The sequence below is a fragment of the Sciurus carolinensis genome, chromosome 17 (assembly GCF_902686445.1).
Source record: "Sciurus carolinensis chromosome 17, mSciCar1.2, whole genome shotgun sequence".
Lineage (NCBI taxonomy): Eukaryota > Metazoa > Chordata > Mammalia > Rodentia > Sciuridae > Sciurus > Sciurus carolinensis.
Window position 1 is genome coordinate 41,910,405 of NC_062229.1, and position 24,824 is coordinate 41,935,228.

Consider the following 24,824-nt stretch of genomic DNA (forward strand, 5'->3'; position numbering starts at 1 on the left):
GCCTATTCTCTTGAAGTAGTCCTTCTTTGGAGTCACACAAAGCCTAATCATTTGGCTAATCTTAGGTATAAGAGAGACTGGAACCTATGGTCTTTTAGTTGGTACATTGTCCTCACCTCAACATTGGAATTCTATAAATAAAGAGGTAGGAAATGTACATAGTGTGACAACTAGCAGTCTCTGCCCTAGTACTCAGCTATCTGGCTGAGATGATGACAAAGCCTCTACTGGCTAGGTTGGTAATGTTCTTTCATCTGTGCAGTGGGTTCTTTTGTTCCTCTCCAGACAAAAATCTTACTTGGTTTTATGAACTAGCACAAATGTTCTTATTTGAAGTAGAAGTGTGGTCCTTATTGCCCTATGCACTGAGACACTGCTAGAGGTAGTTAAAGGCTCAGAAGCATGGTTTGATAATCAGCCTGGTAGAATAAAGGTTTCTCCTGATGAAGTGCTCCAGACACAGGTAACATACTATTTTGGAGAAGTGATAATTTATGTTGGCCTGCTAAACTGAGTATGAGTACATGGGGTATAGAATGTTGAGACATAGGACGAGACTATATCTACTGAGGATTCTTACCTGTTTTTTCCTTATTCACTCTCTTTTATACACTGATGTCATAGGTTTTCAGACAGTAGAGTTAGGGCCTAAAACTGTTAAATTTTGTTACTGGGAAATTACTAGAAACCCATTTATATTTATATTTATATGGTATTTTCGAAGATACTAATACATTTGTAAATGTGAAGTCTTAGTTGTATTTTTAAAATAAGCTCTCCATTCTCTAAATAGTGTCTTCATAGGATTTAACATCTAAATCAGACCTCCCATTAACATTCATTATCTCTTAGATGTATGAGTAATTATCCTGTACAGACAGGGATCCACCTTTCAGAGCTGCTATTAAGGATATTATTTAACCTAACCAAGTAATACTGACCCTCAAGTGGGCCTGACTTGGGGAGTCATACTTCTCAGAAATACAAATATACCGTCTACCTTTCTCTTCTTTTCCTGTCTTGATAATGCCTGTTTGGGGAACAATGTCAATTCTAAATAATATCTTGAGACTCTTCTGTTTGATTTGTCATTCAGATATGTACTGAGCATCTCTAGTATAGCAAGTGCAGCTCTAGGTGTTAGGTATACAGCAGAGAATGAAACAAAGTATTTGCTATCATGGGGAGAGACAGACAAGGAAAAATAATAAATACTTAAGTATTTCAAGTAATAATGAGTGCTGGAAAGATAAGTCAGGATAACAGAAAGGAGAGTGAGTGACTAGGAAGGATGCTGTTTGGTATAGAATTATCAGGGAAGTTCTTTCTGAATAGCAGTTATTTCCCTTTTCAGTAGAGAGCAGTAACAAAAGCCTCATGAGGTGAGAATGAGTTTGGCAAATTTAAGGAATGGTGGGGTGGGGAGATGGGCATTGTGGCTATAGAATGATTAAGACAGGTAAGAAAATATATAAATTTCCTATGTCTTACTAGAACAAATTATCACAAACTTGATGACTTTTAAAAAACAAATTTATTCTCATAATTCTGGATGCCAGAAGTTTAAAAATTGGTATCTCGGGGCAGAATCAAAGTGTGAGCAGAGCCGAGCTCCTTCCACAAGGTGGAATTCTTTCTTTACCTTTTCCAGCTTCTGCTAATTCCTGGCGATCCTTGGTTTGTGGCTATATAACTCCAGTGTTCAGGCCAGCATCTTCAGAAAACTCTCCGCCCCATCTTTACACTGCCTTCTCTTCTGTGTGTAAAATCTCCTGCTTTCCTCTTACTAGGATATATGTGGTTTCATTAAGGGTCCATCCATATACTCCAGGATAATCTCTGCAGTGAAGAGCCTTAACTTCATTACATCTGCAGTTTTCCCTCCATATAAAGTAACTGTATAAGCTCCAGGGATTAGGATATGGATATCTTTTGGGGGTCTGTATTTCAACCTATACAAGGGGTGAACTGGAAAAGCCAGAGTAGAGATTTTGAATTTTATTCTAAATGAAGTGGCAGGAAACCAATTTATTGGTTTTGAATGACATGATCTGGCTTTTCTCCCTACTTTGGTTTTGGAGATGGAACCCAGGGCCTTGAACTTGCTAGGCAAGTGCTGTACCACTAAGCTATCCTCCAACCCTTTCTTAATTTTTAAATACGATCACTCTGGCTACTAAATGTAGGGACTGGACTGAAGAAGAGGACGGCAGTACTCTATTTCTAAAAGTTTGTTTTTAATGAAACTAACTCATATATAGCTTCCTCTCGGAAAACTTTACAGGAACTCTCAGTCTGTCCCATTTTTCTATAGGTAACAGCTGTTATAATGTGTTCTTTCTCATGTCTTGTGTGTTCATACATGTAAATAGCTACCTATAAAATAAATTGGGGTTTACATAAAATTTTTAGATTTTGTCAGCTTTAGGTCTTACTTGGTTCTCTTTTAACTTCTCAGGTACTAATATAAGCGATGAGGATTTTCTGTTGCTGGAGCTTTTGCACTGGTTTAAGGAGGAATTTTTCCACTGGGTGAATAATATCTTGTGTACCAAATGTGGTGGACAGACTAGATCTAGAAATAAATCATTATTGCCCAATGATGATGAACTGAAATGGGGTGCAAACAACGTAGAAGATCATTACTGTGATACATGCCAGCTCAGCAATCGATTCCCAAGGTGGGTACCTAGAAAATAAAGTCAGAGTAAGCTCTTAATGAAATAGTTAGAAGTGAATTTTTATTAAATGAACTTTTTAAATCTTCATATTAATTATGAGAAATGTATTTCTCTGGAACTGAAGTCTGCAAACTGACTGGCAGGCTAAATCCTGCCCACCTTGTGTTTTTTATAAATAAAGCTTTATTAGAACACAGTAATGCTGATTCATTTACTTGTAGTCTGATTGTTTTCAGGCTGCAACAATAGAATACTATTGACAGACCATGACCTGTAAAGTCTAAACTTTAATCTACTGTCTGTCCTTTCATAGGAAGTTTGTCATGTCTTGCTTTCCGATTTTGAATTTTGAGTGTTGGTTAAAGTATTTTTAATCCTGTAAATCTTATACTTTTAATATATAATTTACTTTTCAGATAACTAATAATGATACCTAATAACAATACTAATAATTCTGATTATTTTGATACTAAATATAATATGCTGTACTTAATCATCAAATAATAATATGGAAGATAAAAGTATATAGTACAGTGTGGTCATATTTTCTTAACAAAGACAAATTTGTTTTAATTAGGAATTTCCTCTGCCCAACCTCACCTACTCCTTATAGCTCTAAATTTTAATCTACAGAAGTTTTATTTTTCATTTAACTTTTCCCATCTTTCAATATATATTATATATATATATATATCAGATTTTTCTTAATTGATAGTATTTGTAAAATTTGATTGTATTATCAGGCAAGATAAGATATCATATTTTTTAAATACTTAATTTTGGGGGCTTAGGGGCTCATTTCTGTCTCTAATTTGGAACCAGCTCTATGTTATACAGAATCTAATATCCAATAATTTTCTAAAAATTAGTGTTATTTCATCAGCATGCTTTTATTTGCATAACCCCTTTACAGAGGTTAGTAGATAAATATATATATATATATATATATATATATATATGTGTAATGTAAATCTTTCTCCTCATAAACTTTTTCTAGGCAGTTGGATTTAAATGAATAATACTGTGTGTGGGATGGCAAAGACTAGCATAAATATTTATGCAAAGTGTTATTTTCCTTTCTGATCGTTGCCTTTTTCATTGCTAGCTAGTCTCTATAGGATTTGAATAATAAATTTTTTTTTTTCTTTCAGTGCTAGGGATTAAACCTCAGAACCTCAGGCATACTAGTCAAGCACTGTACCACTGAGCTTTATCCTCAACCCTAAACACTATTAATTAGAAGCCAATCTTGTCTTTTTAGTGCTAGGGATTGAACCCAGGGCCTTCCTTATGCCTGCTAAGCACGAGCTCTACCACAGGGCCCCTAATCTGGTCCATTTGACTTTTGGCAACAGTAGTGTGTATAGAAGAAGGAGACGTATAATGCTCTGTTACTGTTATTACCCCTTGATGAAAATTTATACTTTTTTCAATTACTTAATTATCTAAGTTCTAAATTCATTTAGCTTAGCATTGGCTTAACAAACTTGTTATTGCAGAGCCAGTGCATTCATGCCACTGTTCCCTTTTCTTCCCAGGTTCATAGCTGACATCTCTGCTCAGCTGGGGTACTTGTACCTGCTTAGTTAAATCAGCTCAAAATTCTTCTCAATACAGTGTGCAAAATTCAATATTTTCGAAGTACCACTCTTACGATACTTTTGATGTTTTCAAAGTACCATTCTTTTGATACTTTTATAATTAATTTTTAAAAAGAATGCAGCAGGCATCTTTAAAAAACAACTTCCAAATAAGCACACGCCTTTAAATATTTCAAAGGAATAACGTTTTAGTCAATTTTAGAAAGAAACATACTTTTTTAAGTAAAGTTAAACTAAGCTGAAATCTTCATTGGGTAGTTTGTTAAATACCTTTTAAAACACAATGAGCTAATTATATCACCTGCTAGAATAATGTTTAATAACTTAAGCAGATTTCCTAGAGAATCTGCATGTTCAAATCTTATCTTTCATAGCCCAGTTCAAATACAAGCTGTCCTCCACAACCACTCTCCCATAATGCCAAATCTGACCTTTTGTATGTTTTGTATCACATTCTGCCATATAATAAAATCATTTTATGTTAATTTCTTCTTTCTCTTAGGACTATAAACACCTTAAAGGAAATATCACTGTTAAATCATTTTTCACCAAAGATTCTAGCACCGTATCTTATGTACTCTAGGCTCTTTAATCAATATTTAAAAATAAGAAATTAAGAAACATAATGTTTAGCATAGAGGTAATATAAATTATTTTTAAACCTTGATATTGGTAACTCAAAACTAGTTTTCTTTTCTTTTTTTTTCTTTCTTTCTTTCTTTGTTTGTTCTTGTTGTTTTAAACCAGGTATAATGACCCTGAGAAACTGTTGGAGACCAGATGTGGACGGTGTGGCGAGTGGGCCAATTGTTTTACACTGTGCTGTCGAGCTTTAGGTTTTGAAGCTCGCTATGTTTGGGATTACACAGGTACAGAATGTGGCATGAGAGGAGTGGAGTAGGGCTTTGTAGACTCACATTTCAGGTTTACAGTCGGAGCCCATCATTTTTTCTTACTCTCTGGCCTTGTTACTCTGAGTTTGCATTTGCCTTCTGTAAAATAACAGCAATACCAACCTCATAGGTTTTTTGAAAAAAAATCACACTATTTTTGTAATATACCTAAGCACTGTCTGGTACTTTGTACTCTAAATATTCTTTTATTAACACTTTATCATAGCATTTATAATAATTTTTTAATGTGCTGTAAAAATCTTTTTCAGAGAGATTACCATAAATGATTTAGTAAGTTATACAAAAATAAAGTAAGAAAAGTATGTATTTTTGTATTGTCTTTGTTTAGAAATGATTCATTGTCTACATGTTAAAAAGTTGTCTTCTTTGTTTAGAGTTTTACTTGTTTCCATTGTTTTCTTGAATCAAATGAAACCCTCAGTTAATGGTTCTTCTCTTTACAGTCAAATACAGAACATCACTATCAGGAGATCCTGTTAGATCTTTGAGTTCTGAGTCTTAGGGTCCAGAGAGAGACTACAATTTGAAAAGTAGCATTAATTTTTTTTTTCTTTGTATTGGGGATTGAACCCAGGGGCACTCTACCACTGAGCTGTATATCCCCTGCACTTTTTACCTTTTATTTTGAGACAGGGTCTTCCTAAGATGCCCAACCTGAACTTAAATTTCTGATCATCCTGCTTCACCCTCCCAAATCACTGAGATTATAAGCGTGCATTACCAGCTAAGCCAGATGTTTTTGATTCTATTGTTTAATATGTTTGTCTTCCTTACAATTGCAACACATTTTTAATTAAAACTAAAACTGTACGAAAGGAGAGTATTTCAACAATGTTCTCAAGGATTTCAAAGAGAAAGAGAAATTAATACAAGTATGCTTGTTGTATGGCACAAAATACTCATTAGCTAAAATTTAGAATATTAAACAAATTCATTAAATAATTTGTAGGAGTTTGTATATAGTTAATGAAGTTCTGATTCTATAAATTTCATTTTATTTCCTTATTTTTGTTCTCTTGTCTTACTCGAGTAGACCATGTTTGGACAGAAGTCTTTTCTCCTTCTCAGCAGCGGTGGCTGCACTGTGATGCATGTGAAGATGTCTGTGACAAACCACTTCTTTATGAAATAGGATGGGGCAAGAAGCTTTCCTATGTCATAGCATTTTCTAAAGATGAGGTAGGGCATGTGAGAAAAGTTTTTTCAAGAATAAAATATATATTTTAACAGTTTAATGGCATATAATAAGCTGCATACATTTAAAGTGTATAATACATTTTTTGACCTGTAAAATCATTACTACAATTAGTATTCCACTGTTTGGATGCACCATAGTTTGTTTATCCATTTACCTATAGATACATACTTAGGCAGCTTTGAGTTTTTGATATTTTAAATTATCCTGATTGAACATTCATGTATACAAATCTTTATATGGACATGTACTTGCTTTTCTCTTTGCTTAATTCCTAGGAGTAAAATGACTGAATCATATGGTAGGCATACATACAACTTTTTAGAAAACTACTGACTGTTTTCGAAAGTGATTATACCATTTTACATTCTTATCAGCAGAATGTGAGAATTCTCAGTTTTCCACATCCTTGCTAACCTTTAGTATGGTTTACCCTTTTAATTTTTGTTCTTTTAGCAGATATGTGTAGCAGTATATTATTGTACTTATACTTTCCTAAGGACAAACACTATTTAGCATCTTGTTATGTATTTATTTGCCATCTGTATGTCCTCTTTGCTTATTTGTTTTCCATTGATGAAATCTTACTGTTGTGTTTTGAGAGTTCATCATATATTCTTACATAAGTCCTTTATCAGATATGCTTTGCAAATATTTTCCTGCTTATCTATAACTTTTCATGTTCTTTTGAAGAGAAGAAATCAATGAAGTCCAGCCGATCAATTTGTTCTTTTATAGGTTGTGCCTTTTGATATAGCTAAGAAATTTTTGCCTAGCTCAAGGTCACAATGATTTTCTCTCATTTTCTTTTAAAATTTTATATTTACAGTTTTACATATTAGTGTGTGATCTACTTTGAGTTAATTTTTGTATATGGTCCAAGGTATAGGTTGACATTCATTTTCAGTATGCAGATAGTGAATTATTGTAATATCATTTGTTTAAAAGACTATTCTTATTTGTTGAATTGTCATTGTACTTTTGTCAAAATCAGTCGTTTTGTAATATAAATTTAGTACAATAAAAATGGAAATTTGTTTAATAGTATAGAATCAATTTTATAGATAAATTTTGACTCATTCTGAAAAGTTCATCTTTTAATCTTGGAATAAACCTGTACTTCTTGAAAGTACACCTGTACAGAAATGGAGAAAACATATTCTTTTTGGTTTTCTTTATAGGTTTTAAAATTTAAAAAAAAAAGGATAGTGTTTTTTAAATTGCATTTAAGAATCATGCATTCTAAATATTTATAAAAGTGGATGATTATAATCTTTTTAAATATTTACATTCTGTAATTTATTTCAGGTAGTTGATGTTACTTGGAGATATTCTTGTAAACATGAAGAGGTGATCTCCAGAAGAACTGAGATTAAAGAAGAATTACTTCGTGAAACTATTAATGGAATTAATAAGCAGGTATGTGATGGCTATTTGTCATATTTGAAAGAACATTAGAAATTTTTTATGTAATAAAGAATAGCCAACTTTTAACCCACTGAAGTGTTTAAAATTATAGCTTTATTTTGCAAGTAAGAATATTTTTCTTTTGTCGTTGTTGTTGTTGTTGTTTTGTGGTGCTGGGGATTGAACCCAGGGTATTGTGCTTGAAGCAAGCGCTCTACCAACTGAGCTATCTCCCCAGCCCAAGTAAGAATATTTTAATATATTAAATGTCTTTTTGTTCATTGGAAATTTTGAGGACTCACTTAAAATATTATGGATTTTTTAGACTGAATTTTCAATGAAGTTCAGTGAAACAGAATTTTAATATGTCATACTTAAATAAAAATGTTTACGAAGGCAGCTGTGCCTTTATAATAATATATACATAGTGGTTTTTTTAATGTATGTACATACATATACAAACACATCAATGTATGAAAGTTTCTGAAATAAGGCCAGGAAATTACTGTGACTGCCTCTGAGGAGAGGAGGAGCTTTCATCTCTTTGGTAGTATTGAAATTTTAGATTTAAATGTGTTTTTTTTTTTCATAATTTAAAAATAAATAAGTTTGCTTCTGGCTAGCAACTGGAACAGGGCAGATCACCTTAATTCATTTATTGATTGGCCTTCACAGTTAGGTTTCAGTTCATTTTTAATTTGCTCTTCTAAGATCTCTATTCTGTTTGCTCTTAATTCTCTATAGCCCTTCAGAGATCCCACCCTGAAAACCCAGAGTATTTTTTGGAGCCCTTTGTTTCAGAAAACTCTGTATACCATTTTATTTTCTTCCCTGCACTTTGATTTTGCTAAGAATTTTGCTTTGGTTTTCAGCATTTGGGTCACCATTTTGTACCCCAGACCTTTCCCTTAATGCCACTTCATAATTGGCAAATGCCTAGAGGAGAAAAGAGATGCAATATGTTCCCTTCACCTCAATTCATTTCTTCTCTTGGGATCTTGACTGGCTGCCTTGGTATCTTTCTGTTGCATATAAACAGGTGTTTTGTATGTAAGTGTCAGTGTGTTTCTCCAGCTTTTCTTCACAAGACAGTTGGTATAACATAAGCTAATCCATCACAGCCAGAAGCAGAAGGTGCTACCTCCATTTGAAATCTAGAATCATAGAGGTGTGGTGAGTTGGAAATAGTTGTTAAATGATTTCCCAACACAAAATTTATAAAATCAAGTTTCTCAGTGTCTTTTTTATTTTCCAAATAATGTATGTATGGAAATAACATTGGTTTCTTCTTTTAAGACCTCTTAAATGCAAATGTTTTAAGTATATTCTTGCTTGGAGATGGACTTCTACATTCCCCTAAGCTTAACTTTGTTTTTTGAACATTAATTACAGAGGCAACTATCTTTATCAGAAAACAGAAGAAAAGAACTTCTTCAGAGGATAATTGTAGAGCTTGTTGAGTTTATATCTCCCAAAACTCCTAAACCTGGAGAACTTGGTGGAAGAATATCTGGATCAGTGGCTTGGAGAGTAGCCCGAGGTGAAATGGGTCTAGAGGTATTTAATTTATTCTAGAGTGATAATTTTTTTTTTTTTACTTTCCTGCTTCCTGTAGTGTGCTTACAGATAGAATAGATCAGTAATGACCTTTCAGTTAACTTTGCAATGTAGTTATTTAGAAATACACACATTTGACAAAAACCACTAATTGACTAACCGTATAATCACATAAAAAACAAAGCATTTTAAAGTGGGAGTTTTCTGTTGTTTATGTTTGTATTCTTTTTTTGCAGGACAACTTGTACTGAAGAATATATGGAAAAAAATGTACAAATTAAGCTACTTAACAATTTTTTACAAATTTAGCACCCATGTAACCACTAGCCAGAATAGGTAGAGTACCAGAACCCCAGAAACAAGCATGAATTCTTTCCCAGTCACTACCTTCCACCCCTGTAACAATTGTCCTGACTTCTAACATCACATCTTAGTTTTTCCTTTTATTGTACTTTATATAAACAGAATCATATAGTATATACTCTTGCTGTATAGCTTTTTCCACAACAATGTATAATGTTCCCTTGTGTATTTTAGTTCATGTTTCATTGCTGATAGACATTTGGACATGGGACTTGGATGTTAAAAATAGTACTGCTGCCAACATTTATATATGTGTTTTCAATGAATATATTTATGCATTTCTGCTCTGTGTATACCAGGAGTGCATTTGCTAGGTAATAGAGTGTTAGTGTGTTCAGACTTAGTTCATACTGCCAAACAATTTTCCAAAGTGGTTGTGGCACTTGAATGTAAACTAGTAAGTACTAGCAGTATGAAAGATTTTTTTCCACATCTTTACTTACACTTGGTATTGATTGTCTTATTCAGTTTAGCAGTTCTGGTGATATACAGTACCATTATAATTTTAATTTGTATTTTGATGATGACTAAATGGAAGATACATGCTGATTCTTCACATCTTAGGTATCTTTTGTGACATGCCCATTCAGGTCTTTTAAAATAATATTTTAGTGCATTTAAAAGAATCCTGTTTTACTTTTTGTTTCTCCCCTAAGAAAGCTTTATAATGCACAGTGGGGCAAATGTACAATTTGGGTGATTCACATAATGAAAGTATATATTTCTTCGGATGTATTTGAGTACATCTGGTATTAGCAAAAAATTATTGTTGGTGTGATGACTGTTCTCAAACTTTTAGATTAATTATCATTTGGTTAATCTTCAAAAATTAAGTAACAATGGAAATTTCATTTCTTAGTTAGGTTTTATAGTTAGGGACCAGGTGAAAGACAAATGTGCTAGGTTCTGTAATGAACGTACAGTATAATTCTGTAAGAAAGTACAGTGGACTATCTCTTTCCCTAGGGACTTAAAGTTAAATCACTGGACAGTAATTAATAAATATCTAGGAAGATATGTAATGAACAGTACAAAAGGACAGTAACCCATCGCATGTTCAAGATCAACAGTTCTAAACAAATTAAAGTTTTATATCTACTTTCTCTAAATTTGCTATTGTTACAATTCTCTAATGAAGGAATACATCCAAAAGGAGTGATTGTCCCCAATAAATTTAATGTTTGCTTTTTTTTTAATGTTTGCTTTTTAATTTGTTCCATCATCTGTAGCAGGCAGTTAGAAGTGTTGGTTCAGCCATAGAATTACAAAACTAAACTCAACAAATAATTCAAATTTACTGCTGATGCAGTGCAAGTTACAAGTATAAATCTAAATGAAGCCACTTAAAAAGAGCTAATTTAATTCACAGCTGTGTTCAGTTTAAAACATGGATATTATTTAGGTCTCCATTTCTTTTTTTTTTTTTTTTTTATGGATCTGTGCGCTTTCTCTTGCATGGCATGTTAAGTTGATTAAACTTTAAAAGTATAAACTGTGTCATATATCCAGATTGTTTTCCCTTTTGAAAATTTTTAGAATTTCTCAATTGCTGAGGACCCATCTTAGTGCCATAGATTAAAAAAAAGAAAAAGTTTTCCCCTTTAGAGATGAATGTTTTATAAGGGCATAGAAAAATATTAATCCTAAACAGTTTTGGAACTAAATCTCAGGATCATTTGGAAAAATTTCCAGGAAGCAAAGGTTTAATCTTTTGTGAAATGTTAGTGTTACTCTTACCCCACAATGCTTTTGTTCAGTTGCATACATGATATGTTTAGTTATGTACAGTTATTTTTGTTTTCCCTTTAGTGATTAGTTATCATTTATGAAATTGTATATAATCCTCCTAAATTTTATTTCCACTTGATTTGTATCAGCACTCTGAAATGTCTTTGATAAAGAGGGGAAGAGGGTCTGGGGATGTGACTCAGTGATAGAGCTCTTCCCTGGCATGCTTGAGGCCCTGGGTTCAATCCCCAGCACTGCAAAAAAAAAAAAAAAAGAAGAAGAAGAAGAAATTGGAAAGTGTTGTTACATGCTCATTGTGACATGTATACTAACTCATAGTTATAAAATAAATTTCCAAAAGTAATAAATTACCTTGTTTTCCTTTATGGCAACAATACTTAGGTTCTGCTAGAGAGTCATTGTCTCCTTCATACGTTTAGTGTTACTGTTTTCAAATTGTGATAGTGATGTTGATACATATATAGATGGGGTTTAATAGATATATATTTCTCTACTTGTGTTTAAGATCTTTTATATTGTGCCCAGTGCTTTGTGTTCATTTGATGTTTTTATGAATTTTGTAATACCTAGTGCCCAGAATTTTTAAAAGAAGCCTAGTGTATTATCTTGGTCAGTTAGTATATACTATAGCAAGATGTTGACACAGATTATCTCAACAATGGATGATTTTTTTTTTTTTTCTTCTTAGGGGCCCTTTAGCAATATCTGAAGACATTTTAATTGTCACAAGTTGGGGGAGGGTATGTCACTGGCACCTAGTGAATAGAGGCCTAGAATGCTTAACAACCTGCTCTGTACAGGATAGTCCCCACTACAAAGAATATCTGACCCAGAATGCTGTTTGTGCCTGTATCTTAAGGGGGATAAAAGCCACTGAGCCAGGGCACTGAAAGACACAGGATAAATCTATCTTATCTTTGAAATGTTAGATTAACTTAGTGATTTCAGGAAGTAGGAATTATTTTAGAGTAAAGCAAACATTTATTTTTGGAATAAAACATAAAAATTGCCTGGAATTTTAAGTTAAAACTTGAGCTTTTGTAGTAATCTCACACATTAAAGACTACTTTAAACCTTACTTCTCACAGACACTCTCCTACCTTAGAGTATCAGGAGAGGAAAATGATAAAGTAGCTTTAGGTTGAGACCTAAAGAATGAGAAAGAATCAAGTACATGGTGATTAGAAAGAATACCAGCCTAGACAGGGAGCTGCATGTGCCAAGGCCCTGAGTCAAGAACCAACCAGACCCTTTTGAGGAACTAAAGGAAAGTAATGTGATGGGAGCCTTAGAAACACTGGAATAATAACATGGGATTTCATTGGAGAAGTTGGACAGGGTTAGAACACTTGGGGCCTGTGAGTCTTGGTGGTAAGTTTGGAGTTTAAGGACTGCATGAAATCAGTGAAGTGAGTTAGGCAAGAAAGAGATATAACACAGTTTATAGATTTTTTAAAAATCACTTTCAGCATGGATAGAATAGGTAAGAGTTGAAAACTGGGAGTCAACTTTCAGAGACTATTGGAGTAATCCAATGAATAGACGGTAGTGGTGGTGGTAGAAAGGGATAATAATGAATGAATTTAGATACATCATGAATCACAAAAATTAAGAGAGCTCATTGTTCTTTCTCTAGTATGTCTGTTATTATCAGCATCATACTCTCATTTAACCTATAAAATTTAACCAGTGTGAGTTTTCCATTAGCACAATTTTTTTTCCCTTTCAAGTTGAAGATAAATCTCTTACTTCTAGATATAGTAGGTCCTCTAATGTTAAAAAACTAATTCTGCTTTCTTTTTAAGAGAAAGGAAGCCCTGTTCATTCCCTCTGAAAATGAGAAGATTTCTAAACAACTCCACCTTTGTTACAATATTGTGAAAGATCATTATGTCCGAGTTTCAAATAACAATCAGACCATTTCTGGATGGGAGAATGGTGTGTGGAAAATGGAATCCATATTCAGAAAAGTTGAAACAGACTGGAACATGGTAACTTAATACATAAAGCTATTTAAAATGTTTGTCATTGTTTAAATAAATATAGATTGGCTTCATTTTTCAGTTGTGTATAATGGAAAGCTGATATGTCAAAATTGTTTTTACTAATTCTTTAACTGAGGAAAGAAAGTCCTCTTTCTAACGTGTAATCAAAAGTACATTAGGAATTCTTGCATTTATATCAAGAAAATCTCCATTTTCATCAGAGTCTAAATTTCTTTCATGGGAAATAGGTCATCAGTTCACGTGACTGTGTTTTGCTTGAGTACATAAAGTGTATTGCTATTTGATTCCTTCACAGATGTCTGTTACATTAGGAGTTGTAGTAGATTTAGTCCAAAGTCCCAGGAAGCTAACCATCTAACAAACTTTCATTTCATAAAAATATGAATGAATAAGCAACAATACTGGTTATTTTATCTGTGTGTCTTAAAAATACATAAATGAAAGGAGGCCTGGACTATAATAGTTCACTTATAAAGTCAGATTACACATTATTATCTCGTTATCAGTTACAAGATAACTGACATCTTTAAACATCCCTGCTGCTTAGAAACATTCCATAAACAAACTCTGAGCTATTCAAGTGACCCTAATACATATTATGGATTAATTTTAACAGGAGCCAGTTAACTTACAGGGAGCTTTTAAAGTTAACTTGCTAAGATATTTAAATGGGAAGGGAAGTTGGTCATTGTAAGATACATTGGATAGATTAAAAAAGTGAGTCACAGATGAAGGACTGCTAGTGTTTATGAACATTACTGTATGCTATCATTGTACTAGGTATTATTCAGGTACCAAAGACAAAGAAATAAGGTTTCTACTTTCTTTTTTCCCCAATCATAAGATTTTTTTCCAAAACTTATCTTTTGCTTAACCTATAAATATCCTGTTTAAATCACATTATCTTTTAATAAAAGTAAGGAACTTTTTATACTAAAGCAAGAATAACAGGATTACTAAAATTGTAAATTTGGGGATTTTCTTCTTTCACCAAAGAAGTACATAAAAATTTTAACATTTTTTAATTTCAAGGTTTGTATATCTGTAGTTTATATAGTTAATCTTTTGGAATACTATCTTTAGCCTAAAAAACTCCTAAATAGAAAGCAGGGTAGAAGTACTGTATAGTTAAAGTCTCTGTGTTGCTAACTGAAGAACAATCATGCATTTCTTCCTAACCAACAGTGTTAACAAGGAAAGTAATGGTGGAGAAAATAATGATGTGTTGCAGATATGATGTTCTGATAAACAGGGCAGTCCTGAAGCATATTTCTTCTCTGTTTTATATATTTATTTGTCCATCAGCAAATATTTACTGAGTATGTTGTGCCAGGCATTATTCTTAGTTACATGAATAATAAGATGAAGATACGGTTCCTGCCCTCACAGTCTAACAGGGGAAACTGAAGCGTAAGCATCCCTCTTCACCACCATACAGAGTGCTATAATAAGAATATCAGCACATTACTATGGAAACACAGAGGTGGAGTAATTAGCTCTAGCTGTGGGAGTTGGGCAAAGCTCCACAGAGCAGGCGACATTCGAGCTGGACGCTGAAGGATGAGTAGGTGTTTCTCAAGCAAGGAAACAGTAGGAAAAAAGCATAAAGTATGAAGCATGTTTTGAGATCTCTAAATAGAACACTGTGGCCAAAAAGGGTGTATTGTATAAGAAAGAGTTAGATGATGTAAATGAGATGTGAAGGCATTAAATGGAAAACAGACCCTTATTTGAAAAAAGCTTATGCCTTGAAACACTTTTATGTAAGGCATCATTTCTTAAAATTTGAATGAATTAATTTCTACCTACAATATTTAGTATCAAATGAATAAAAATAGAGAGTGACAACCCAGAAGTAACAGTCATTATTAAACTTGTATATTCCATTTTAAAATCAGTAGTTCTTCACTAGCCTGTCTGCAGTTAGGAATTCTCTGGCTCTGCATCTTTCCTCAGGAATCTCCAACCTCGTATCATGACAGATCACTTACAGCCTGCTCTTGGATTTTTAGAACATATTTTTACCCTCTCAAAGAGGTATTTTCCCAAGGTCACGTGGAATTACTTAGCAAGAACACTGTTCAGTGATACCTGAATTAAAAGGAATATAGAAAACTAAATCAAGAAGACCAGTATACTTTTGGTGGGAGGCAAGTGATAGTACCTTAATAACAGTGATGTTACTAACTTCCTAACTGATCTCCCTACAACTGCCCTGTTTCCTTTAATGATGCACTTCATTCTGGTAACTAGAGAAATGTTTTCAAAACCTGAACTGTTAGAGTGCTCTTAGGGTAAGAAACATCTTCCGGTCTCTGGAGGCTAGCTTCCTTCTGTGACTTTGCGTTGCTTTATGCTACCCGTTCCTCTGGGCATTGCATCTGCACTGTCCATCTTCTTCACAGAACTTCCTTTACTGCCCCTTTTGTCTAATTGACTCTTATCCTTAGAACCTCATTTAAACCTCCCTCCCTCCAGTCCCACTAACTGGATCCATTTCACCCTTTAGGATTCATTGCACCACAGTCCTCTCCTTCGTGACATTTGTTCAACAAGATATGTATAAGATTAGATTATTTGTATCTCTTCCACTAAACATTCCTCAAGCAGAGACCTTCAGGAGCTATTACAACCCTTCAATTGCAGTTATAACCACAGTTCTGACCTAGACATTTGTTCTGAAGTATCTAGTATAATACCTAATCCCTAGCAAAAGATAAGTAAAGATTTTGATCGTAAGAATGAATGAATGCCTATGGACTGTAGATACTCTACATTATTCAGTGTCCCTTGGATGATTGTAGATACTTTGGATTTTTGAGCAGTTTTATCACTCTGTCACTAACATCATTTAGGACTTTTTGGTGCTTGGGCATTTTGTCAAGAATTCATTCATTTAGTCATTCAGCAGACATGCACGTCGCCAAACATTGTGCTTGGTGTGCAGGGAGGAATGAATTTAAGAGGCAAGCCTCGAGGTGTACCTTGACTAATGAAAGACATGGGGGAGCCAACTGTTGAGATTAACGGAGTAAGCGCTAGAAGAATATGAATCTGCATTCGATGCCGAGGAAGGGAAAACAAAAGGAAGAGCTACTAACTTCCTGAGTCAGAGAAGTCCTTGAAGAAGGAATTATATCTGAATGGCTTTTGTAACAGGAGAAAGAGGGAGAGTTTCTCAGTATGAGTACAGAATATAGACTGGGAAGGTTTGTTTGGGGGCATGAGAAAGAGTATGTGCAAAAGCACTGAGGTAAGAAACATCTGGTACATTGGGAAGAGTAGGTAGTATGGAATGTGAAGGAGAATAGTGGGGAATGAGATTAGAGCAATAAACAGTTGCCAGGTCCTAGGGATTTTGAATTCCTGACAATTATGTACTAGGAAACTATGGAAGGGTTCAGGCAGGGGAAGACATGATCATAATGGTGTTCCAAAGAGGTAATTCCAGAAACTATAAATGGACAAAATCAGAAATATATAATAGATTTAATTACAGTGGCAACAAAGTGGATTCATGTTTAATTTCATGATGAAATGGAATAACCAAAAAGAAGATTCATGAGAAATGCCAGTTTACCAGCATTGCATTAAAATCCCTTGAAGTACAGCTTGCTCTGCTGGATATCTTGTAGGAATGACTGACTGCAGGGTGCCTGCTGTATGCTGAACTTAATTAGAGCGAATGTTAGCAACCTAAGCAGAATAATTTTAATAGAGTACTGAAGAATGACTTCAAACAGTGCATAAAAACCAAACCTCCAGGAAATCATAGCAGCCTGACATGTAGTAATCAAAAAATCTTTAAGCAAAGGTCTTCTGTATTCTACACAAAAAAACATAAGAAGATACATACAGATTGTTCTCAGTCCCAAAGATGGTGATCACAGCCACAGTCCAAAGGACAAGTTCTCTTATACATTGTGAGTAATATGACCTAGACCTTATATCACAAGTACACTGGTCTTGTTCTCACCCACAGGTTGTGTATGCCTAGCTTACAGATGCCAAAGGAGGGGCAAGGGTGGATCACTGGTGATGGGATAGGTGATATATATATATTTATCTGGTACATTGGAAAGAGTAGGTAGTAGGGAATATGAAGGAAAATAGTGGGAAATGAGATTAGAGCAATAAACAGTTGCTCTAATCAGTGTAAATTCAGTCTATAGGAGACAAGCTCCATAATTTATGATTTTACTAGCACTCTTAAAGTAGAATAGCAACATTTATCTCCTAAGTAGATCCACAGATTGCAAAACTGAGCAGGTGGTACTGTACATAGTAAACTAAACCTATGAATTTAAAAAGCCAGTAAACAAAAACTTGTATATCAAATAGGAAGTTAGGAACAATCAACAATTGCAATAAATGGGTTTTCCCCCCTCTAGACCAGTGAATATTTGAGAGCTTAGAAATTGTTTTGCTCTAAGATAAATTACACTTCCTGGTTCCATTGGTATTTATCATGTAGAGACAGGACCATGATTGGATTTTATATAAATCCTATTATTTTGGCCTACTTTAAATTACCAAACTGAGTGAGTATCTTCTTCATCACTTCCTACCATCACCTCTACATAATTTCTTTCAGTTGGTTAAAATGATACAGACATAATGTATTATGTAAAATGATGTGGATTTTCAATCTGATATCCATATACTCTAGCATAAAAGAACTCTTTATTTCCTCACAGTATGTTTGTGTGTTTAAACACTTAAAAATTCAGTCATAAACTCCATTACATCCTTTTAACTTTCTAAGATTTTAAAAGCTAAAGCCTTTAGGACATAATTTAAGTCCTCAAACAAGCAGTTATTTTAGGTGTGTTCAGGAGCTATGGCAATTTTTGGAGTAAGCTAGAAATCTGAAGTTGACCTGATTTCAGACTATCATATATCTATATTTCGGTGGCGGGGGGGGTGGGGGGGAGGATTTGTAAACTACTGAGCTGTGAAAATAGCAAGACCTAGAATTACATATTGAGATGTAAATTTGAGTTTATCTATTTCTGCCTTAAGATTACTTTCCCCAAGTCTTCTGGTTTCTTCCAACTTTCTTTCTTTCAGGAACCCCTTTGTTTGGCTCATCTTTTCCACATAACCGCCTTTACTAGCCACTTCCTTGAAAGAGTAATGAAGCTATGGGTAGTCCCTAGACAGATAGCCAGTAGTTTAGGGTTGGTAAAACCAGCAAATCTAAGGGAACACCCATGTAGTACTGAGCCCCACATTCTCCTTACAAACAGCTGTATGAGGAGCACATAGTAGGGTGTTTTTTGTTTGTTTGTTCGTGGTGCTGGGGATTGAACCCAGGACTTTGTGCTTGTGAGGCAAGCACTGTACCAACTGAGCTATCTCCCCAGCCCAGGAGCACGTAGTAGGAACATGTGAGCCTGAGAGGATGTTACAGTGGTGGCTTTCAATGTGAGTGTAGCAGTCACAGTTCATACATCAGTTTATCAACAATAAATAACAGTTGACTGTACACATGTAGTCTGAGAAGTTCAAGACCATTTTCCTTGGAGAGTGATTGTTCAGTTGTTATATAAGCTCCAACTTACTGATCCTAAAAACTTTCAAATTAAATTAACCTGGTAAAAAACAGCTATAGGTCGCCAAATAGAAACTAGAATGTTAGCAGTGATTGATTTTTTTAACTTGATGAGTAAAGACTAGAATATATTGTAAGATATTTTCATAGCAGGTATTTTATATGATACTCTTTCAAACATGTTTGCCCCAGCACTAAAGAGAGTGTGGGTTAGGTGTCTAAAAGAATGGAGTCTAGCTTGAATATATGCATTTGTATTCAAATTTTTAATAATTAATACTTAATATTTCCTCCTTTTTATATCCAGAACTTGTGCCTCCAAAGAGCTTACAGTTTGGTTAAATTAAGTCAGACAAAAACACATGTAATAGTTATATTTAGGTAAAGAAGTATTGGAAGTTCAAGGTGGGGTGAAATTATGGAGGATTTTCAAAGTTAATAGTTTAGACTTAAGGCAGAACCAGGTACTTGCTGGGTGTTCTAGACCGGACAGGTGACATGAAGACAGTGGAATTTTAAAAACATTAATTTGATCAGAGTAATAACGAGAATTGAGCAGCATAGGCAGTTGCAGTAAGATGAGTGTAAACTCTTTATACAGTATAAATATAAAAGTTTTTTGTTTTCGTTTTAAAGACATTTCAAAGAAGTACGTAGATTTTTGTGTGAATGTAGACACGAGGGATAAGTAATTGAAGAGTCAGATCCTTTAGGGTTTAAGCTTCAATGAAAAGTTGCCTATGATAGACTAAGGTTGTGGGTAACAGTTTTCATGTTACCATATTGAGGAGTATAGATGAAATTACAAGAGGGAATGAGCTGGAAGCATCCAGTAAACTTGAATGCCTTATATTGTGTACATTTAACATGGTAAAGAGTAGCCAAGCACAGTGGTACATGTCTGTAATCCCAGCGACTCAGAGGCTGAAGCAGAAGGATCATAGGTTCAAGGACAACTTCAGCAACTTAGGCCATAAGCAATTTAGCAAGATCCTGTCTTAAAAAATAAGAAGGGCTGGAGATGTAGCTTAGTGATAAAGGGCCCCTGGGTTCAGTCCCCAGAACCAAAAATAGAAGTGGTGAAGGGAGGTATTGGTGAAAGAACAGGGAGCTAAGTAGAAAAATGGGTATGGATATTACCTCTTGAACTAGTAGTTAGCAATGGTTAAGGTATCTCAATTTAGAGACTGACCCGTCTCACTCTAGGAAAGCTTATGTGAATATCCAGTCTTAGAAGATAAATTAAGGAATAGTTACATTTAAAATAATCCTTTTTTCAGCAATATTCATCATAAAGTTCATTTTATTTATTAATTTATTTTTATTGTAAACAAATGGGATACATCTTGTTTCTCTGTTTATACATGAAGTAGAGGCATACCATTTGTGTAATCATACATTTACATAGGGTAATAGTTTCTGACTGATTCTGTTATTTTTTTCCCTTCCCCCCCACCCCTCTCACCCCTCTTTTCCCTCTATACAGTCCCTCCTTCCTCCATTCTTGCCCCCCTACCACCTCCTATTATGTGTCATCATCTGCTCATCAGCAAGATCATTCGTCCTTTGGTTTTTTTGAGAATGGCTTATCTCACTTAGCATGATATTCTCCAATTTCATCCATTTGCCTGCAAATGCCATAATTTTATTATTCTTTATGGCTGAGTAATATTCCATTGTATATATATATATACCACAGTTTCTTTATCCATTCATCTATTGAGGGGCATCTAGGTTGGTTCCACAATCTAGCTATTGTGAACTGAGCTGCTGTAAACATTGATGTGGCTGTGTTACTGTAGTTTGCTGACTTTAAGTCCTTTGAGTATAGGCCAAGGAGTGGAATAGCTGGGTCAAATGGTGGGCTGTATCTCTGTAGTATGCTGATTTTAAGTCCTTTGGGTATAGGCCAAGGAGTGGGATAGCTGGATCAAATGGTGGTTTCGTTCCAAGTTTCTAAGGAATCTCCACACTGCTTTCCATAGTGGCTGCACTAATTTGCAACCCCACCAGCAATGTATGAGTGTACCTTTTCCCCCACATCCTCGCCAACACCTGTTGTTGCTTATATTCTTTTCGTTATCTCCACAACCCCAGAGGGATGGGGACTCGAACCCGGGCCTCCAGCATGAGAGGCAGGCACTCTACGAGATGGGCTATATGGCCTGCACTTGTTGTTGCTTATATTCTTGATAATCACCATTCTAATTGGGGTGAGATGGAATCTTAGGGCAGTTTTGATTTGCATTTCTCTTATTACTAGAGATGTTGAACATTTTTTCATATACCTGTTGATTGCTTGTCGATCTTCTTCTGTGAAGTGTCTGTTCATATCCTTAGCCCATTTGTTGATTGGGTTATTTGTATTCTTGGTGTAGAGTTTTTTGAGTTCTTTATGTATTCTGAAAATTAGTGCTGTATCTGAAGTATGAGTGGCAAAGATTTTCTCCCACTCTGTAGGCTCTCTCTTCACATTGCTGATAGTTTCCTTTGCTAAGAGAAAGCTTTTTAGTTTGAATCTATCCCAGTTATTGATTCTTGCTTTTATTTCTTGTGCTATGGGAGTCCTGTTAAGGAAGTCTGATCCTAAGCTGACATGTTGAAGATTTGGACCTACTTTTTCTTCTATAAGATGCAGGGTCTGTGGTCGGATTCCAAGGTCCTTGATCCATTTTGAGTTGAGTTTTGTGCAGGGTGAGAGATAGGGGTTTAGTTTAATTCTGCTGCATGTGGATTTCTAGTTTTCCCAGCACCATTTGTTGAAGAGGCTATCTGTTTTCCATTGCATATTTTTGGCACCTTTATCTGGTATGAGAAAATTGTATTTATTTGGGTTTGTGTCCATGTCCTCTATTCTGTACCATTTATCTAACAGTCTATTTTGGTACCAAAACCATGCCATTTTTGTTACTATTGCTTTGTAGTATAGTTGAAGTTCTGGTATTGTGATACCCCTTGCTTCATTCTTCCTGCTAAGGATTGCTTTAGCTCTTCTGGGTTTCTTATTCTTTCAGATGAATTTCATGATTGCTTGCTCTATTTCTGTGAAGTATGTCATTGGGATTTTAATTGGAATTGCATTGAATCTGTATAGCACTTTTGGTAGTATGGCCATTTTGACAATATTAATTCTGCCTATCCAAGAACATGGGAGATCTTTCCATCTTCTAAGGTTTTCTTTAATTTCTTTCTTTAGTGTTCTGTAGTTCTTATTGTAGAGGTCTTTCACCTCTTTTGTTAGATTGATTCCCAAGTATTTTTATTTTTTTTTTGAGGCTATTGTGAATGGGGTAATTTTCCTAACTTCTCTTTCTGAGGATTCATCACTTTTGAATAAAAATGCATTAAATTTATGTTCATTGATCTTATATCCGCTACTTTACTGAATTCACTTATGAGTTCTAAAAGTTTTCTGGTGGAATTTCCCAGTTCCTCTAAATATCTAAAGTTCATTTTAAATAGCCTTATTTAACTTCTTAATTTAAAAGAATGATTTACCAAAATTTTATTAGTATGTTGTCCTTTAGCGCTGTACTTATGGGGCACCTGCATTCAAGTGATTGTTCTATACCAAAAGAAAAAGTTGTAATAAAGTGAAAAAAGAAATGTTAGCAGGAAGAATCGTTCTTCAGCAGGACAGACTTAGTTTTTAAATAATTGTACATTGTGCCTTATGGCAATAAAAGACCTTTCACTGTTTTCTACACTATTTGATTATTTCTGAGAATTCCTTTCTCCCCTACCTATTTTATAGGTGTATTTAGCCCGAAAGGAAGGATCATCTTCTGCTTATGTTTCCTGGAAGTTTGAGTGTGGGTCAGTTGGCCTAAAAGTGGATAGCATTTCCATTAGAACAAGTAGTCAAACCTTCCAGACTGGAACGATAAAGTGGAAATTGCAATCTGATACAGCCCAAGTAGACCTGACAGGCGGTAAGTAAGCATTTGAATCATGAAGTGTTTATTTACCACACTAAGACTGCTTGTACTTGTAGCTAACTTTTTCATACTGAAAAGTTACTCATACTATTGAGGTAAAAATATTTTAAAAATAAAAACCTGTTTAATCTCATTGTATCAGAAAGGCTGATGTTTTTTGTGGTGGAGCACAAATGCAGAGAGAAAAAACATTTCTTTGCGTCAAAGGATGCATTTCCTCCATAGAGAATAATATGTATTTGTTTTTTTAAGGGTTGATTTTAACCTACAAGTCACCCTATAGAAAAATGCATTCTAAAACTATTTCTTCTATTTCTTTATGTCTGTAAAATACCAAAAGCAAAGTGTTAATTTTTTTTCCCCCTCCAACAGATAAAAGTCTTCGCTCCTATCATGATTTTTCTGGTGCCACTGGAGTTATTTTGGAAGCAGAATTAAGCAGAGGAGATGGTGATGTTGCTTGGCAACATACCCAGCTGTTTAGACAAAGCTTAAATGACCATGAAGAAAATTGTTTGGAGATAATTATAAAATTCACTGACCTTTGAGAACCTGAATATTATAGAAAAGCTGGCAATAATCAAGGACTTACCATGGCCTAAAGTAGTCTGTTGATTCAGTGCATGCTTAGTTGGCAATTTACTACCCTCTGCTAGCATATTTCTTTTGCTGGCTGTCCATCATGTAACCCTCGTTAAAATATATCTTTATACTGTGGACCATAATGAAATCTTGAATTAAAAACTCCCTTCCATATGTGATCGTATTGGCATAACATCTTGTGCCCCCATATAAGATTTTAATCTAAATAATGTAAGTATAGTTTTAAAAGTAAAATGATGGTATTCATGATTAAATGCTGTTCATGATTGTGATAAAATCTTGGGCTAAAAATAATTTAACATTTTCTGATGAGCCATTAATTTCTTTATAAGTGGTTGAATTAGATTTTCCTAAGATTCTTAATTTTTAACAAATGTGAAAGTATAGTATGTCATAAGTTATATAATGCATGAAAATTTTTATGATTGTAAATATGTAGGCATTTAAGAAATAAAATGAATTATTTTGCTTTACATCTTTTTAGTGGTTCCTTTGGCTAAATATAAAACTTTACTATGTATGCTAAACCTTGAAAACCACTTGAATAGATGTGATTATGAGAGCATCTAACATTGACAGCATGAATCAAATATGCCTTGTAAATTCCATAATGTGGACACTTCAGTGCTTTACCTTTGAGTTGTATTTTTATCTACCTCATTGAATAAAATAATCTTAACTTTGAAACTTTGTAATTCTATTATACAGTATTTATATACTATATGAAGTTTTTTCTAAGTGTTCTATATTGCCTCTCTAATTAAATGAACCCCTATTAAGCGTGTGTGTACAAAACATTGTGACAGTACCATGGTGGAAGGAGTAGTGAAAAAGACACAGCCCCAGGCCTCCACATATTTTTGTGATGTTCTATAAAGTTCTCAACTCTTCATACATGAAAAGAACATGCTCAGAGATTTTTCACCCTGTGCAACTCATAGAACATGACATCAATATAAAAATACATAATAAGATCCTGAAGCAGAGGCTTACTTAATATTGGCCTTTTAATTTCAGCCAACTGTATGGAGAATCACTTATTTGCTAAAAGTTACATTTCAAAAGAAGCAGTTTATGCAAATGTAGTTATTAAGTCTTGAATGTTAGAAAGTTTTCTGGAGCTCTCAGACTCTGAGTTAATCATAACAACCTGTAGTGAGTGACCAAGCAGTTAAAACTGGAGAGACCTGACACACCTGCCTTGCAGTGTCTATTATTAACACAGTGAGTATTCTGATGATCATTTTGACCATCCC

General features: G+C 34.3%; 1 protein-coding gene across 1 annotated transcript in view; it reads left to right on the forward strand.

Moving 5' to 3' along the window:
• Ngly1 (N-glycanase 1) overlaps positions 1 to 24,255 on the forward strand; it is a 55,801-nt gene extending 31,546 nt beyond the window's left edge. Inside the window, exons 6-13 of the mRNA XM_047530541.1 lie at positions 2,459 to 2,681; positions 5,030 to 5,151; positions 6,230 to 6,375; positions 7,700 to 7,810; positions 9,191 to 9,355; positions 13,273 to 13,458; positions 22,782 to 22,959; positions 23,338 to 24,255. Coding sequence (XP_047386497.1) covers positions 2,459 to 2,681; positions 5,030 to 5,151; positions 6,230 to 6,375; positions 7,700 to 7,810; positions 9,191 to 9,355; positions 13,273 to 13,458; positions 22,782 to 22,959; positions 23,338 to 23,513 — 1,307 coding nt within the window. The 3' untranslated portion in view covers positions 23,514 to 24,255. The remainder of the gene's footprint in view (positions 1 to 2,458; positions 2,682 to 5,029; positions 5,152 to 6,229; positions 6,376 to 7,699; positions 7,811 to 9,190; positions 9,356 to 13,272; positions 13,459 to 22,781; positions 22,960 to 23,337) is intronic.
• The last annotated feature ends 569 nt before the right edge of the window (positions 24,256 to 24,824 follow it).